The sequence below is a fragment of the Dromiciops gliroides genome, chromosome 3, assembly GCF_019393635.1.
Source record: "Dromiciops gliroides isolate mDroGli1 chromosome 3, mDroGli1.pri, whole genome shotgun sequence".
Taxonomy (NCBI): Eukaryota; Metazoa; Chordata; class Mammalia; order Microbiotheria; family Microbiotheriidae; genus Dromiciops; species Dromiciops gliroides.
The window spans coordinates 596,638,334-596,654,607 of NC_057863.1; the positions used below are offsets into that span (position 1 = coordinate 596,638,334).

The 16,274-nt window shown below is 42.7% G+C and overlaps 1 protein-coding gene across 7 annotated transcripts in view; it reads left to right on the forward strand.

Moving 5' to 3' along the window:
* LOC122749285 (S100P binding protein) overlaps positions 1-16,274 on the forward strand; it is a 30,891-nt gene that overhangs the window by 377 nt on the left and 14,240 nt on the right. For 4 of the 7 annotated variants that reach the window (XM_043995571.1, XM_043995569.1, XM_043995568.1 and 1 more), the window contains exons 2-6: positions 1,149-1,278; positions 5,181-5,304; positions 5,501-6,372; positions 6,618-6,706; positions 8,163-8,266. In XM_043995571.1, coding sequence (XP_043851506.1) covers positions 5,503-6,372; positions 6,618-6,706; positions 8,163-8,266 — 1,063 coding nt within the window. In that variant the 5' untranslated portion in view covers positions 1,149-1,278; positions 5,181-5,304; positions 5,501-5,502. Of the gene's footprint in view, positions 1-1,148; positions 1,279-1,385; positions 1,438-5,180; positions 5,305-5,500; positions 6,373-6,617; positions 6,707-8,162; positions 8,267-16,274 lie in introns of all 7 variants that reach the window. The other 3 variants (XM_043995570.1, XM_043995573.1, XM_043995572.1) reach the window with 3 other exon arrangements.

Genomic DNA, 16,274 nt, shown 5'->3' on the forward strand with positions numbered 1-16,274 from the left:
GGGGGTTTCCTTGGAGCCTGGCGGGGGCGGGAGCGGGAGGCCCAGACCCCGGGGGAGGCGGGAGATAGGGAGCACCTGGTGGCGGGTTTGAGCCTCTCCCGGGAAGAGGAGACTAATGCCCCTGCCCGCCCCCGTCCCCCAGAGATGGGGGGCTTGATTCTCCTGCCGTCTCTGGCCCCCCGTGCTCCCCCGTGCTGGGGAGCTGGTGTCCCTGCCCTTTTTCCTCCCCCGAGTTGGGTGGTTGATGTTTCAGGCTTCTCTCTGCCTCCTAGAGGTGGGGGGCTGTGCTCCTGCCTCTCCCCAGAGCTGGGGGGGGGCGGGGCTGATGACCCTTCGTGCCTGGACCCCAGCTCCAAGAGATGAGGGACCGATGTCTCAGGCACCTCTCTGCCTCCCAGACCTGGGAGGATGATGCCCCTGCCCTCTTTCCCTCCTAGAGATGGGGGGGTGTTTGATGTCTCAGGCCCCTCCAGTTTCCCTGAGGTGGGGGCCTAGTGCCCCTGCCAATGCCCCCCCCCCAGCTGCAGGCCTTTGTCCTAGGCCCCTGCCTGTTCCTAGAGATGGGGAGCTGATGTCTCCTGCCTCAGTCTGCCCCTTGGGTTGGAGGGGCTGATTTCCCTACTGCCTGCAGAATTGAGAGGTGGATGGTGGGAGCCCCATTCCACCCCCAGAAAGGAGTGGCTGACCCTTTTGGCCCTATCACACCCCTCAAAGTGGGGATGGGGTGGATCTTTGATGCCTTATCCCCCTTCCCTTACAACCATATATTGTGATGCACTGGCTATGGAGTCTAGAGGATGTGGTTTCAAATCCTGCCTCTGACATTTAGTTCACTTGTGATCTTGGACAAGTCACTTCATCTGGGGTTGGGGTTTTAGGCATCACTTTCCTTATCTGTAAAATGATGGGGATGGAGTAGATTTCTTGTAAGGTCCCTTCTAGCTCTAGCTTTATGATTAAGCCACCTTGGGAGCTGGGCTGGAGCCCTTCTTTGGGCGGTGCCCACTTTGGGGGGAAGTGGTTTATGCCCTCTGTGTCTATTCTTGGTTAGGTTAGTTTGCCCTTCAGTACCTAGAAGAGTAGTAATGACCTTTGGTGCAGTTCACAGTGGGAATTTTGAACTGGAGGATTCCTTTCCTTGACCTCAGGTTGTGGAAGAAGCACTGAAGTGGATCTCTTGGTGCCCTGGGCCAGTGACTTGTCTTAGGGCCACCTTTAAGTGGATCTCTTCCTACCCCTTAAGTGTGTAACCCGAAGTTAAGACTAGTGTGCCCTTGGGTAAGTCATTGTTTCAGATTTCTTATCTCTAAAATAACGTAATGATGCTTAGGAATGTAGGATTTTAGAGCCAGAAGGGACCTTAGTCCAATCTTTTCATTTTACAGGTGAGGAAAATGAGGCCCAGCTATGTTAAATGAATTGCCCAACATCACACAGGTAGTAACTGTATAACCTACCCCACGAGAATTGTAAGCATTAGATGAGTTAGTGTTTGTAAAGTGCTTTGCAGTATAAAGCACTCATTTCTTTAAAAAAAAATTTTATTGATTGATTTTGTTTTGATGCGACAGCCTCTTTACCTACCAGTTCCCCCTAACAAAACAACCTGATAGTGATTGTGATTGATGTACATACATCACTTTTCACTTTTGTAGTTTATTGCTGATAACAGAAAGGAAAGGTGTGTCCTTTAACCTTAATAATTTGGTACCAGAATTGTCTGTAGAACTTAACTTGGATTTTGTTGCTTTTTAGCAATAATCTTACATTGCCATAATCATTGTGTGTTTTCTTATTGGCTCTGAAAAGCATTCATTTCTTTAAAAAATTTTAATAATGTATTTTGCTTTTTGACATCTATCATGTCACCATGTCAATTTTATCTGTGAATTGAGATAAGATAAATAGCTCCAAAGGTCCCTTCCTGCTCTGCCCATGATGCCTTACTCATCACTGAGCCCTCCTTTGTAACAACAAAAAAGTTAAGCAAAACTGACAAAATGACTATATTTTAAAGCATTATGTTTCAAGTACATGCTGTGGGGCAGCTTTTTTGTTTATTGTTTTTGGTAAGCATGGAGGTGTGTCAAAAATCAAACATGATGAATGAGTTAGCAAGTGGAAGAGCTTAGAAATGCCTGATGTTACTCTAGGTAGGCAATTCTGGAAGTCATGCAGCATGGGAGAATGATATCCTGTTGCTTTTGTTTCTGCTCTTCCCTTGGCCACTCCTGCCAGTTCAGGGCCTTGGCTTTTGCCAGCAGGCTGATAATCAGCCTTAGGATAAGTGGGGTTTTGGTGTGTCAGGTGCTACATTGTTTTGGTTCCCTGGATAAAAACCATCTTTGTGCTCTAAAGCAGTGGGTTTTCTGAAGTAGGATAAAAATAGAAAAGGAACCTGTTTCTGAGGCTCCATTTGGGAGGCTGTGGAACAGAGAGGGGGTGGTAAATTGAAGTGTTAAGCTGGGGGTGGACAGGTGGCAAGTGAAGGGACAGAATAGGGTCACAGAAGTGATTGGAAGCAGAGTAAACTGAAAGGCAGGATTCTGGGAATGGGAGGATTCTTCTCCCCTTGTGAGAAAGATTTATAAAGGAGACTTGCCCATTTTCAGATGAAGGCTCTTTAGTTATCCCTGCCTCTGGAAACTACAAAGACAGGGATTGAAGTACTACAGTTGTCTTACACTTCACCCTTTTACTTTTGTTTTTTGTTTTTTGGAAGGGGCAGTGAGGGTTAAGTGACTTCCCCTGGGTCACACAGCTAGTAAGTGTCAAGTGTCTGAGTCCGGATTTGAACTCAGGTCCTCCTGAATCTGGGGCTGGTACTTTATCTACTGTGACACCTACCTGCACCAACCCTTTTACTTTTTTTTTTTTTGGTGAGGCAATTGGGGTTAAGTGACTTGCCCAGGGTCACACAGCTAGTAAGTGTCAAGTGTCTGAGGCCAGATTTGAACTCAGGTACTCCTGACTCCAGGGCCAGTGCTCTATCCACTACACCACCTAGCTGCCCCTAACCCTTTTACTTTTGTTTGTAGACCTTTCACTTGAATTTTTGTTTTGTTTTGTTTTTGTTTTTGTTTTTTAGTGAGGCAGTTGGGGTTAAGTGACTTGCCCAGGGTCACACAGCTAGTAAGCGTTAAGTGTCTCCAGGGCCAGTGCTCTATCCACTGCGCCATCTAGCTGTCCCTCACTTGAATTTAATAGCTTGCATTTGGGTAGTGCATCACAACTTACAAGGTGTTTTGACGTTCATTATCTTGTTTGATTCCAACAATAATGCGTTGAACAATGGAGGACAATTTTCCTATTTCATATAAATTGGGGCTCTGGTTGAATGGTTTACTTAGGGTTGTGACTAGTGACCCTACGTCTTCTACACCACCATGTCTCAGTGGTGACTTTGCAGGGAGCAGAGTGGGATTATAGATCACTACATTAGGGTACAAGTGTCTCACTGTTGTGAAGTGGGTGATTATCCGTTGACAAAACTTGCTCACTACCCCCTCTTCCTTTGGAAAGAGTAATCAAATCAATACTACCATTGCTACTTAGCTCCTGGTGCCTTCCCTCATCACCCCTGTGACATACAAAGGCAGTGATTCTCACAGTCTTTTACTTGTGTTCCCAATGCCCATAGTAAGTAAGCACTTAATAAATGCTTAAAATTATTCCCCAAACAGGTAAAGGAAAAGATCTATTCTCATTTTCCTTTTTTTCCCCCTCCTATAATTTCCTAAGACTTTGGAAGTGGGCAAAGGAAAGAAGGGATTTAGAACTCAGAATGGAATCTTTAGGTTGTTGTACGAGGCCTCTAGAAAGCTTTCTGTAGGAAAACCTCTTAGGAAAATTCTCTCTGTTCTCCTGGATAAAGCAGTTTCTCAGTAATTCTAGCTGAAGCAGGAAGATAGTAGATGTGCCATTCTATCCCCTTGAAATACAGGAATTGAGTTGCAGTGGTAGTGAAAGATATGATTCCCATTAATGTCTCTTTTTTACGAAATTTTCTACCTGCATATTTTAAATAAATATATTTTAAATAATTTCAGTTTTTTGGGTTTTTTTTTTTTGAGCTTTAAGGGGGAACAAAGTTGGGGCCAAGGGAAGAGAGAGGTAAGCTGGTGCCTTAATTATTTTTGCCAGAGGACAAGTGATTTTTTTTTCTAGTAACTACATCTGATTGACTTTCTTAATGTGGTGGGGCCAAGGGAAGAGAGAGGTAAGCTGGTGCCTTAATTATTTTTGCCAAAGGACAAGTGATTATGTTTTCTAGTAACTACATCTGATTGACTTTTTTTTTTTTTGTGGGGCAGTGGGGGTTAAGTGACTTGCCCAAGGTCACACAGCTAGTAAGTGTCAAGTGTCTGAGGCCGGATCTGAATTCAGGAAATCCTGAATCCAAGGCAGGTGCTTTATCCACTGTGCCACCTAGCCGCCCCTGATTGACTTTCTTAATGTGGTCCTTCCACTTGTCCTTCCCCTGTTTCAAAGCTTTCAATTTGCATTACAATTCAAGGCCAGTATTCTTTCCACTCTTGCTATCTCCCTTTAGCTCCTTAAGAAAAAATGAAGGGGGCATCTATGGTGCAATGGATAAAGCACTGGCCCTGGATTCAGGGGGACCTGAGTTCAAATTCGACCTGAGGCACTTAACACTTACTAGCTGTGTGACCCTAGGCAAGTCACTTAAGCCCAATTACCTTACCAAAAAAAAAAAGAAAAGAAAAAAATGAAGGGGCAGCTAGGTGTCTCAGTGGATAAAGCACTGGCTCTGGATTCAGAATGACCTGAGTTCAAATCTGACCTCAGGCACTTAACACTTACTAGCTGTGTGACCTTGGGCAAGTCACTTAACCCCAATTGCCCTGCCAAAAAAACAGACAAACAAAAAAGAAAAAATGAAATTCAGTCACTTGGGGCGGGTAAGGGTTTGTTTGGACAATAATAATTTTTTAAAGCATTAATAAAACATTTTTGATAAAGTAATTATAATGAGTAGACTAGAGCCTTAGTTATATAACTCTTTCCTTAGAGGCCTTTCTTGTTTTCTTGACCCCCAAATCCAACTTTTTGATGTTCTCTATCAAGATTAAAATGAATAAAGTACAGCATTGTTGCCTATTATAATTAACTGAGGTGAAAGTGATGAGAAGATCCTTTAATTTTCTTTGTGTCTGCAGGAAGGTGGGAGTCAGTCATTTTGACACCTCCTGAAAGGAACATCCAGCAGGAGCTGAAGCCTACTTCCAATTGATCTCGTGGCAGAGGCAGAGAGGTTGTTGATTGCTTCAACATTTCCACACAGTATGGAAGACAATCCTTTATGTTCTTCTGCTCTTAACTTTTAATGCATGATCTTAAAGTTATATTTAATAATAAAATCCCCGGGGTAAAAGGGCTTTAGATATGTCAGAGATGAGGCTGTTTCTGCATAAACAGTGTTGGAATTGGCATGATAAATTCTCTTCTTTGTCTAAAATACTGCCTCTTGTCTCCCCAGATATGACCTGCTCTTTAGACTCCTCTGGTGGCTTTGATGGCTCAGGGTCTGAGCAGACTAAAATCACCCCTCTCCTACCCAAAGACAGTGTTCCAGTCTCATGGGGGGCGTTTGGACAGGATGAAGATGGACTAGATGACTCTTTACTGGAGCTCTCTGAGGGAGAAGAGGATGATGGTCACTTCAGTTACACAGAAGAAGAGATTCGGGAGCTCTTGAAGGATGATGATTCACTAAATGAACAGTGTCTGGGAGGACTGTCTGCAGGTGGTGAAACTGAGACGTTGGGGAGCTATAGTTGTCCTTCACTTGACTCTCCCCAAGATATAAATGTACGCTGTAGCTTGGGACCCAGGGCTGGGCCGGCTACCATCTTTAAACTACCTCAGAAAAATGCCCCAGCTAATAATGCACCCACTCTGACCAAATCACCTAGCAGACACTTTGTACCAGAAAAAAATCTCCTGAAAATAACTGTTGTCCCACCCTTTAATACAACAGTTTGTGATGATGTGCTTGGTCCCAAGAAGACTGAGTTTTCTTCCAAAGATGGAACTAGTAATGCAGACTGTTTGGGAACTCCTCCCTTCCTGGAAGAAGATATGAGTAAAGAAGATCATGGCCACAATGATGGCAAACTTTGCACTAAAGAAACCAGCTCTACTTGTTCTGTCTGGGAAGGGCCCCAGCCTCAGAAAGCTGGCCCTCTGAAGGGGGCTCCTAGAGCAGGCGTACGTAGTTGTGAAGAGTCAGTACCCTCGGCTTCTCCAGCCTGGGAACAGCCTTGTGGGACAGAGGTCCCAATGTCGTCAGGGAATGGTGGGCGCAAATTAGGTGACACAACTAGGCCTCCGGCTGTTCAGTCAACTAAAGTAAGCACGGTCTTGGATTTCTTTGCATCTTGGGGAAATTGATTCATATGTTTCCTTTTTCTTTGGGCTTTTAGCTTATCTTGCCCTTGTTCTCCATAGATTAATCCAGTGCCTCTTCAGCCCTCACCAGTATCTAGGACATTCTCACCAAAAGACTTTTGTTATCACTGCTGCTGTTTGCTTTTGCTTTTGCTAAGATCTAATTGGACATTTTCCTCCTTTCTGTATTTTTATTTTCATGAAAGCCGGTCAGACTAGACAAGGGTTCTGAGAAGAAGGAAAGGTATGAGAGAAGATTAGGCAAAGTCGTTCCACTTCTCCAGGCCAAAGCAAGGTAATGTTGCAAACTCTAATCCTCTGTCTGTGGTGCCTAGGGTCCCCTGTCCCCACTCTATTCTTGGCACCTCTGCCCCACCCTAGTTTCTACTGTTTCTTGTTCCCCTTACAGTTGAAGGGGAGGTCTGGTCACAGTAGGTTTGAATAGTAACCGTGATAACCAGGTTGGGAGGATGGGATGTACAAAAAATCATCACTCTCACGTAGAAATGTGCAGAGGTCAGCCTAACTCTCTTGCAACTGGATAAGGCATTGAGGCAAATGTCCTAGGAGTGGAAACAGCACTGGCCTGGGAGTCAGAAAACCAGATTCAGCCTTTGCTCCTTGTGTGACATAGAGGAAGTCCCTTTCCTCTTAGTTGTAGTAGCTGACCTTTGAATGCTTTCAGGTTTGCAGAACACGTTACCTGTTTCTTCATTTGATCCTCATGAGTCTGTGAGGTTAGGATCACAGATATCATCATCTTCATTTTAGAGATGAGAAAATGGAGTCTCAGAAACATAAAAGTGACTTTGCCAATCCCCCAGCTGGGGAGTGGGCTTCAGAGGCTGAATTTGAACTTCGGGTCTCTTCTGACTCTCCATCCCACATTCCTTCTACCATTGCCTCTTCTGTTGTAAAGTAGTTAGGTTGGGTCATGATAAAGGTGCCTTTTATCTGTAGAGCCTTACAGATGTAGGAGCTTTCCACAGTCCATAGCCTCTTTTTCCAGGAGGTGGCAGTATTGGCATGGTTAATTTCAGTCCAGAAGGGAGGTGTTGGGATGAACTGTCAGCTTGACTTCACACTCTAAAGGCTCAAAGCAATTTCTTTGTGGGTTCACATTTTCAGTGTTGTTGTAGGCTTGGGATTTGGTTATGTCACTATAGCAAGACCATGCTCCAGTCGATCACTTCGAGAGTTTGAACATTTTGGGGGGAAGAGGTAGAAAGTTTTGAGGTTGGTTTATTTGGTTTTCAGTAAGGAAGATGTTAGCAACAGCTACATTGTTCTGCCTTAATTTAAAAGTCATTTGATAACTTATCACTTTAAATGCACACAGATGTTTTTCTTACAGCTCAAGCATTCATATTCCCAGGGAATTTTGGCTCTTTTCCAATTTAAAATCCCATCTTGATGAGGTCCCTTGAGGTTTCTAAACTATCATCGAAGCACTCAGTGGGTGTGAAACTCTTTTTCTAGAACTTGAATGTTCTTCCTCCCTTTTGTTAGTCCTGGTGAAAGGAGACCAAATCATTCAAGTACATTTTTTTTAATTTTAAACTCCAACCTCAAGAAATGCTTTTAGCATAGTGGTAAATCAATACTGTCTTCTGTCACTAAATCCTGAAGAGAAAATTGCCTTTGGGTGCTCGTTGTAGTAGCCAAATTACTAGTTTGCCTGACTTCTTGCGTGTGTTAAGCTGAAACTCACGAACTGTTTTTGTTTTTTTCTTGGTGTGCTTTGTTTGAAGGAGTAAGATTCAGACATTTTCAAAAACTGAGCTGGAACAGAAGAAGCAAATTTATCTTAAGAACGTCATTGCTCATTTAAAAAACCCTCAGGAATCTAACCAAGGTAAACAGGGACGGGATGGGGGAAGGTGCTGGGTTCTTTTTATTCACCCCAGTGTGGCTCAGGCTAGTGGGACTGATTTGTTTTAATTTGCTGAAGCTTACCTTACCCAAAGGCTATAACTTTAAGGAATGCTCCACTCAAGATTGTTATAAAAGTCACTTTGTTGACCAGCCTTAGAGTGAAGACATAATGCTTTTAGTACCAGGAAATGGAGATTGTATCTTTTGTGGTTATTAACCAATGCAAACCTATCATTCTGTAAAGTATGTATTAACGGGAATTATTATGTAATAGTTGTATAACGCTTTACAGTTTGCAAAGTAACTTTTGCTTATATTATCTCTTTTGATCCTAACAGCAGCTCTGAGAGATAAACAAGGCAGGTGATGCTAACCACATTTTACAGATGAGGAAACAAGAGAAGGAAATGGATTGACTTAAGATCAGATGGTTAGTAAATGTCAGCGCTAAGATTAGAGCCCAGGCCCAGGCCGTGTGGTCCTCTCTCCGTGGCCTCTAAGCACTGTGCTGTGGTCTTGTGGTTTTGTGGATAAAGTTCCTGCTAGACTAGATGACTGGGTGCTGTGTAGCATAGTATTCCATGGGCTTCATGGTACTTGATGAACTTACTTCCCTTTTCTGCGTTGCCTGCATCGCAAATGCCAGGTACCTCATCAGCACCAAAGTTAAATAAAGGAGCAGTGGGGAAGGGACAGGATTTGAAAGCTCGATGGAAGGACAAAGCTCTTAATACTGGTAGTTGTCCTGAGGAGAGCTGTCTGGAGAAGAAGGTGACTCTTCATACTGGAGCTTGTCAAGCAAAGGCTGGGGGAAGTGTTGGTCATGGATATTGTAGAGGACTCCTCTTTCCATACTCTTTATGATCCTTTCCACCTCAGAGCCTGAATTGGGGGAAAGGCTATGAATAATTTTCCAGGTCCTTTAAGCTGTTAACCTGAAAATTAAGGAAACAATCAATATAGGAGAAATAAGGGGCAGAGGAACTATAGCACGTGGTATTGCAAAGCTCAGAAGCTAGGAATACCCAAAGATGAGAACAGAGGACAGGGTTTTTATGGGGTAACAGAACAAAAAGGGAACCAAAAGATTATTCCTGAGTCGGGTACAGCTGCTTAATGTAAATGAACCTTTAACAAAAGAAACAATAGAACTGCCCCTGAAACTACTTGATGTAGATGGACTCTTTCACATAATAATCATAAAGTCGAGGGAGTAATGTGGGGAAACAATGGGAGGGGATAAGTTGTTTGAGGGGAAGGTGGTCCCAGGAGGTCTATAAGTCCATCAAGAGTCTGGAATTGACAAATTGACCCCAATTGCCTCACTAAAAAAAATAATAAATAAAAGAAATCCTCCATTAGAAGACATCGAAAGCTCTTGGGGCCAAATTCAGCCTCCAGGCCAAAAGAGACAGTGCTCCTAGTGCTATTCATTTTTCTTCTTCTTTTTTTCCTTTGCAGGGCAATGAGGGTTAAGTGACTTGACCAAGGTCACAAGCTAGTAAGTGTCAAGTGTCTGAGGTCGGATATGAACTCAGGTCCTCCTGACTCCAGGGCCGGTGCTTTATCCACTGTGCCACCTAGCTGCCCCCTAGTGTTATTCATTCTTTTTTTTTTTTTTTTTTGCAGGGCAATGAGGGTTAAGTGACTTGCCCAGGGTCACACAGTTAGTAAGTGTCAAGTGTCTGAGGCTGGCTTTGAACTCAGGTCCTCCTGAATCCAGGGGCAGTGCTTTATCCACTGCGACACCTAGCTGCCCCTAGTGCTATTCATTCTTCTTCTTTTTCTTTTTCTTTTCTTTTTTTTTTTTTTTTGCAAGGCAATTGGGGTTAAGTGACTTGCCCAGGGTCACACAGCTAGTGAGTGTCAAGTGTCTGAAGTCGGATTTGAACTCAGGTACTCCTGAATCCAGGGCCGGTGCTCTATCCACTGCGCCACCTAGCTGCCCCTAGTGCTATTCATTCTTTTGTTTGTTTGTTTGTGGTTTTTTTTGTTTGTTTGTTTGTTTTTTTTGTTTTAGTGAGGCAATTGGGGTTAAGTGACTTGCCCAGGGTCACACAGCTAGTAAGTGTTAAGTGTCTGAGGCCAGATTTGAACTCAGGTACTCCTGAATCCAGGGCCGGTGCTTTATCCACTGCGCCACCTAGCCGCCCCTAGTGCTATTCATTCTTAAGAATTGTCTGGTGGAAATTTCTAATGGTGAAGGGGAATAGGGGGGCCTGTTGGGGCAAAACCAAAGGACCATAGATTAAAAAGCTGCTGGTCAGATATAGTCATAAAGATGAAACTGTATTTTTATTTTTAAGCTAAGTTTTATTGATGGTCCTTTTTAATCTTCTTGTCACTTCCTAAGAATCCCCCCCTCCCCGCCCAATAGAAGAAAAACTACAGTTAAGTGAAACCAGTTGAGCGTTGGTAGTCCAAGTTTGTGCTACATTCTTTTTCCACCAGCCTGGCAGCTATTGCAATGAAAGAGTTTAGGGAGGGAGGATGAAGGTTGAGTTGCCCATCACTTGCAGGCTACATACTCCATACCAGCAACTGTTATATTCATGGGCAGCTTTCTGGTTTATGAATACAGCACAAACAATACTAGGGAGTTCTACTTGTTGTAGAGTAATCCCTGATCTTTTCTTCCTTCCTCTCAAATTATAAATACAAAATGTTTGTATGTCTAATGCATCACACAAGTCCCTTTGATGTACTAGCCTGGAGGATGAAAAGCAAGCTTTCTCAAGGAAGAGAAGAATATACATAATAAACAGACTTAATTGTCATCTTTTATGTAACATCAACAAATATTTGAGAATCTTCTATATGTAGGACCTTGTGCTAGGTGCTGTGGGTAAAAAGAGGCATGAGAGAAAGCCCTTACAGTCTCCTTGAGACAGGACCTAGAGATGTACCTCGGCGTTTTGGTATATAAGATGTATGAAAAGAAATCACTTAAGACTGCTTTGTTATTTAAATGGTGCTGAAATGAGTAGTGCAGATGAGTGCTGTGGAGATTAGAGGAGGGAGAGGTCACTTTGGGCCAGGTATCACACCCATATCTTGCCATAGCCAAATAATTCACCCAGTGCTTACTCTGCTTGTGATTCTTTGTACGTAGCTGAACCTTAAGGTCCTTTGACAGTAAACACTCTTCTGACACACAGGAGTGAGGCAGTTTCATGGTTCACTGAAATGCAACAAGAAACATTATTTCATGGGACTTTTGATCACGTGACCTTGCAGTGCTATGATAAACATAAACAAGAGCACTCTAAAGATAATTGCCGCTTATGTACAGAGGATGAAGAAGTAAAGAAATTCTATGAAAAACTTGTCAAGAATCTCCATATCATTAATATAGGCCTAAATATTCAATGGCTTCAGTGTAAAACTAAGTTCAGGATTAAGAAATAAACCGAAGCTTATAGACTGCTGTGAAACCTTATGTCTGAATATCAAGAAGATATTGGGAAGCTAGTGGATATGGCCAGCACCAAACATCACAAAAATTCAAGTTCACTCTATCTTTTTTTTTTTTAAGTGAGGCAATTGGGGTTAAGTGACTTGCCCAGGGTCACATAGCTAGTAAGTGTTAAATGTCTGAGGCCGGATTTGAACTCAGGTACTCCTGACTCCAGGGCCGGTGCTCTATCCACTTCGCCACCTAGCTGCCCCAAGTTCACTCTATCTTAATGGGAAATAATTGGTTCCTGATGGCTGTTATTTTTGAGTCAGTTGTATACATTCAGACTGTTGACTAGTTGAGCCAAAGATCAAATCAACAAACTAGAAGAAAGCATGAAGAAAAGAAAGGTGTTATACAATCATGACAGTGCTAACCTAAACTCTTTAATAGGCTCTGCTGATGTTGAAGTGAGAAATGGATAAAGGTAAAGACATTGACTTAGATTTTCACCATTTCTCTTACAGAAATTTCTTACAGAAGGCACAGCAATGCAGTAGTCACACTCAGTAGATCAAAATGGCTCAGGAAGTACCTCAGCTAGTATATACTTGCTCTTTGTGCCAGATGGAGAGTCATGGCAGCCCAGGATAATATCTGTTTAGAATACAGATTTACTTGTGAAATATGACACTGGAGAACAGTGGAAGATGATGAGCAATAGAACCTTTTACAATAGTAGAAGTGTCGTGGGAAGACAAATCTGTGGAAGGCTTGGCATGAAACCCAAGTAAATGATATGATCCCAAGAACATTTGTGAATGAAATGAAAGGACAACAAAATTGAAATGCCTTGTCATCGATGACTATGGAGCCCCCCCCCCCCCCATATTGCACTTCAGTACCTTATATGAGGAGTTTGAAATGGCTCTTAAGTCAGGCAGAGTGGCACTCCAGGCCAAATACACACAGAAAATAGCCTTGCAAGAAGGTGATGTGATTGTAGAAGCATTGAGGGAAAAATGTTCAAGGTATCTAAAAAGAGGGAGATATTAAATGATGGGAGAGGGGTAGTTACAGAGAGTATTTTACTGTGAAAAGCTGATCAAGAGGACATCAGCAACTACCAACCTCTATGCCTACTTATCTCTTTAAAATCTTTATGAGAGGGGCAGCTAAGTGATTCGGTGGAGAGAGCACCAGCCCTGGAGTCAGGAGGACCTGAGCTAAAATCTTGCTGGAGACACTTAATAGCTGTGTGACCCTGGGCAAATCACTTAACCTGATTGCCGCCGTAAAACCCCAAAACCTGTGTGACAATGATCTATATATTTCAAGGATTTCCTGGGGGGAAATGAAAAGATAACCAACTGGCTTTTATAGCTCTCATCAATCATGTATGATTATGTAGATGTAAGCTGCTTGGGTACTACAGTTGGCTGCAGTTTTGAATTAGCTAGTGGGAGTGGGGAAGAAGGTCCCAGCACCCATCTTATCTTCATCATCAGGTGTTAGCACTTTCAAGCTAGTAAGGAGGAAGGAAGATGATAGCTGCTCCCCAAGATAGTTCACAAGCATTCTCTTTTTATACTTTAAAAAAAAATGGTTCCATCTCTGACACGTACTAGAGTTGTTTCAGTTTTCTAGTTTTCAGAGCTCTTAGGCAGTGAGCTCAGGGTCAGAAGGCTCATCCTTCTAATTTCTTCTTAGGATACAAAACTAAGGAGCCATAAAACTTTGATTTGGGCTGAACTGAGCATTATCACCGTTTTAGGAATATCTCTTTCCAGGAGTTTAAAGGTATAAGGCAAAAGAATGAAATTGTAAATAAATTGATAGGTTAGCAGAAAAGAAGCAAAGTATCCTAAGGGGATGTTCTCTCTGACAAGCTTTTCTATTGCTGAGGGGACTAGCCTTGAAGTTCATTGGTGAAGAGTAATAGAGCCTCTACTTTACCTCTCACTTGATTTGTTTCTAGCAAACAATGTCAGTTTGCTTGCGAGAATAGCGTTTGTAAGTTTTAAAGTTCTTAAATGATAGGTATATATCCCTGTATGTATGTTTTCAAAAGTAGTAGAGACCTATGGAGAAATTCCTTGCAGCAGTTATTGCTTTGTTGGTGCTACCACAATCCTGGATTGGCACTCTACTAAAACCCCTCATTTTTTTTCCACATACACTTGCCAAGCCATGTCTCTTCTATGTTGTATCAGTGAGGTTGGTTTGGTTTTCTTTTTAAAACACATGTTTTTATTAATGCCTTTTCTTCCTTATGTCAGTGTTGCTTCCCAGTGATCTTTCTCCAGTCCCGCTCTTGTTCTGAGGAAATACAGTTAAGCCAAGCCAGTCCTTAGACCATCCCTAATAGTGTCTGCTTCATTTGGTAGTTGTAGTCTCCCACCTCCCCCTGAGAATAGGGGGTGCCATGCTGCACTTGCACTGTCAGTGCTCTGAGGTCAGGCCAGGCCATGGCCTACACTGGAGTTCTCTTACAGGGTTGTTTTCCTTGTGGTCACTGTCCAGATTGCTCTGGGTCTGCTTATTTTCCTCTGTTTCAGTTCAGATAAATTGAAAATGATGTTTTTGAGCCCAAGTATAAGACTTTACATTTATTTATATGACATTTCCTCTTATTATCCCCATCCTTTTAGCCTGTCAGGATCTTTTGGGATGCTTAGTTTGTCATCTGTTATGTTAGAGATTCCTCCCAACTTTGTTTCATCTGCATATCTGATAAGCTTGCCATCTTTATGTTCATCCAAGTCATTGTTAAAAACGCCGACAATGATTGTACATATATAGCCTATATCAGATTGCTTGCTGTCTTGGGGAGGGGGGAGGGAGAAAAATTTGGAATTAGAAATCTTATAAAAACAAATGTTGAAAACTATCTTTACATGTAACTAGAAAATAATAAAATACTTTTATTATTATTTTTTTAAATGCCACACAACACCTAGACCATTCCATTGAGAGATTAACTTCCAACTTGACATTGAGTTATTAATGACTCTTTTTTGGATCTGGCCATTCATTCAGATGGTGAGGTTGACTTGGTTTATGGGTGACTGTGCTGATTATACTAAACCACAAGACTTTCTCAGTGAAATCCACAGCCACTCAAGAGATGGGCCAAAAATCTCTACCAGAGAAACCAAATGGTTTGTTTATTGTCAGACTATCACCTATCTTTGAATTGGATGCCCACTGAGAGTCCATCAAGTGCCCTGGATGGGCACTGTAAATTGCAGTGGCCTGGGCCTAAAATTAAATAAGATGTAAAGAGCTGGCTAGATTGCATTTGAGAAATTATGAGTACTTACCACAATCCCTAGATGTTCTTTGACACACAGATCTATCCTTTTTTTTTTTTTTAGTGAGGCAATTGGGGTTAAGTGACTTGCCCAGGGTCACACAGCTAGTAAGTGTTAAGTGTCTGAGGCCAGATTTGAACTCAGGTACTCCTGACTCCAGGGCCGGTGCTCTATCCGCTGCACCACCTAGCTGCCCCGGGATCTATCCTTTTTAATAGCAGTAGTCTTTTGGTAATGTGGTGTGACTGGAAATCATGGAATATTACAGACTTTGAAGAAGCAGAATTGTGATTGACCCAGAGATATATGATAGGAATAAGAAGGCTGCAGCTTGTTACCTACCAGTGATGACTTCATTTAACTGGTATGAGGGATGTGACTCAGGAAAGAGTATAACAAGAGCAGGAGAAAAATAGATGGGCAGCCCCAATGCTGCACTGATATCCATGGAATACCAGTAGACCCAGAGAGAAGGTCTCAAATGCAATTGATCTACTCTGGAGGACGTGGACAAGAATTGCATTAGATGAGAAGGTATGGGTGGGCTGTGGTCTACACTGTGAGGGAAAATACCCACTGAAGTTAGGTGATAGATGACATCTAGGTCTAGCTTGGTTTCATAAAATTACCTTGAGGGGGCAGCTAGGTGGCGCAGTGGATAGAGCACCGGCCCTGGAGTCAGGAGGACCTGAGTTCAAATCTGGCCTCAGACACTTAACACTTACTAGCTGTGTGACCCTGGGCAAGTCACTTAACCCCAATTGCCTCACTTGGGAAAAAAAAAAAGATTACACATAAAATTGCCTTGGGTTCATTATTGGCTTTTTTTTGGGTGCACTGTATCAGTGACTAAGAACCCATCATCCGTATATTCTACGCAGAGGGAAATGACACAAGCAAAGGCACAGGGACGGGAATTTATTTGGTGTATCGAGGAGAAGAACTTACTTGGAACAGAGTTCTGTAAGGAGATAGTGGGAAGTAAGGATCTAGAGGCCATTTGGACACAGATTTTGGAGGACATTGAGTGCCAGGTAAAAGAGATTAGACTTTTGTTATATAGGCAGTAGGGAGTGAGAGAACAAATGAAAAATAATGCAGTTCTTGGGGCAGCTAGGTGGCACAGTGGATAGAGCACTGGCTGTGGACTCAGGAGGACCTGAGTTCAAATCTGGCCTCAGACACTTAACACTTACTAGCTGTGTGACCCTGGGCAAGTCACTTAACCCCAATAGCCTCACCCCCAAAAAAATAATGCCGTTCTTATTGATAACTTA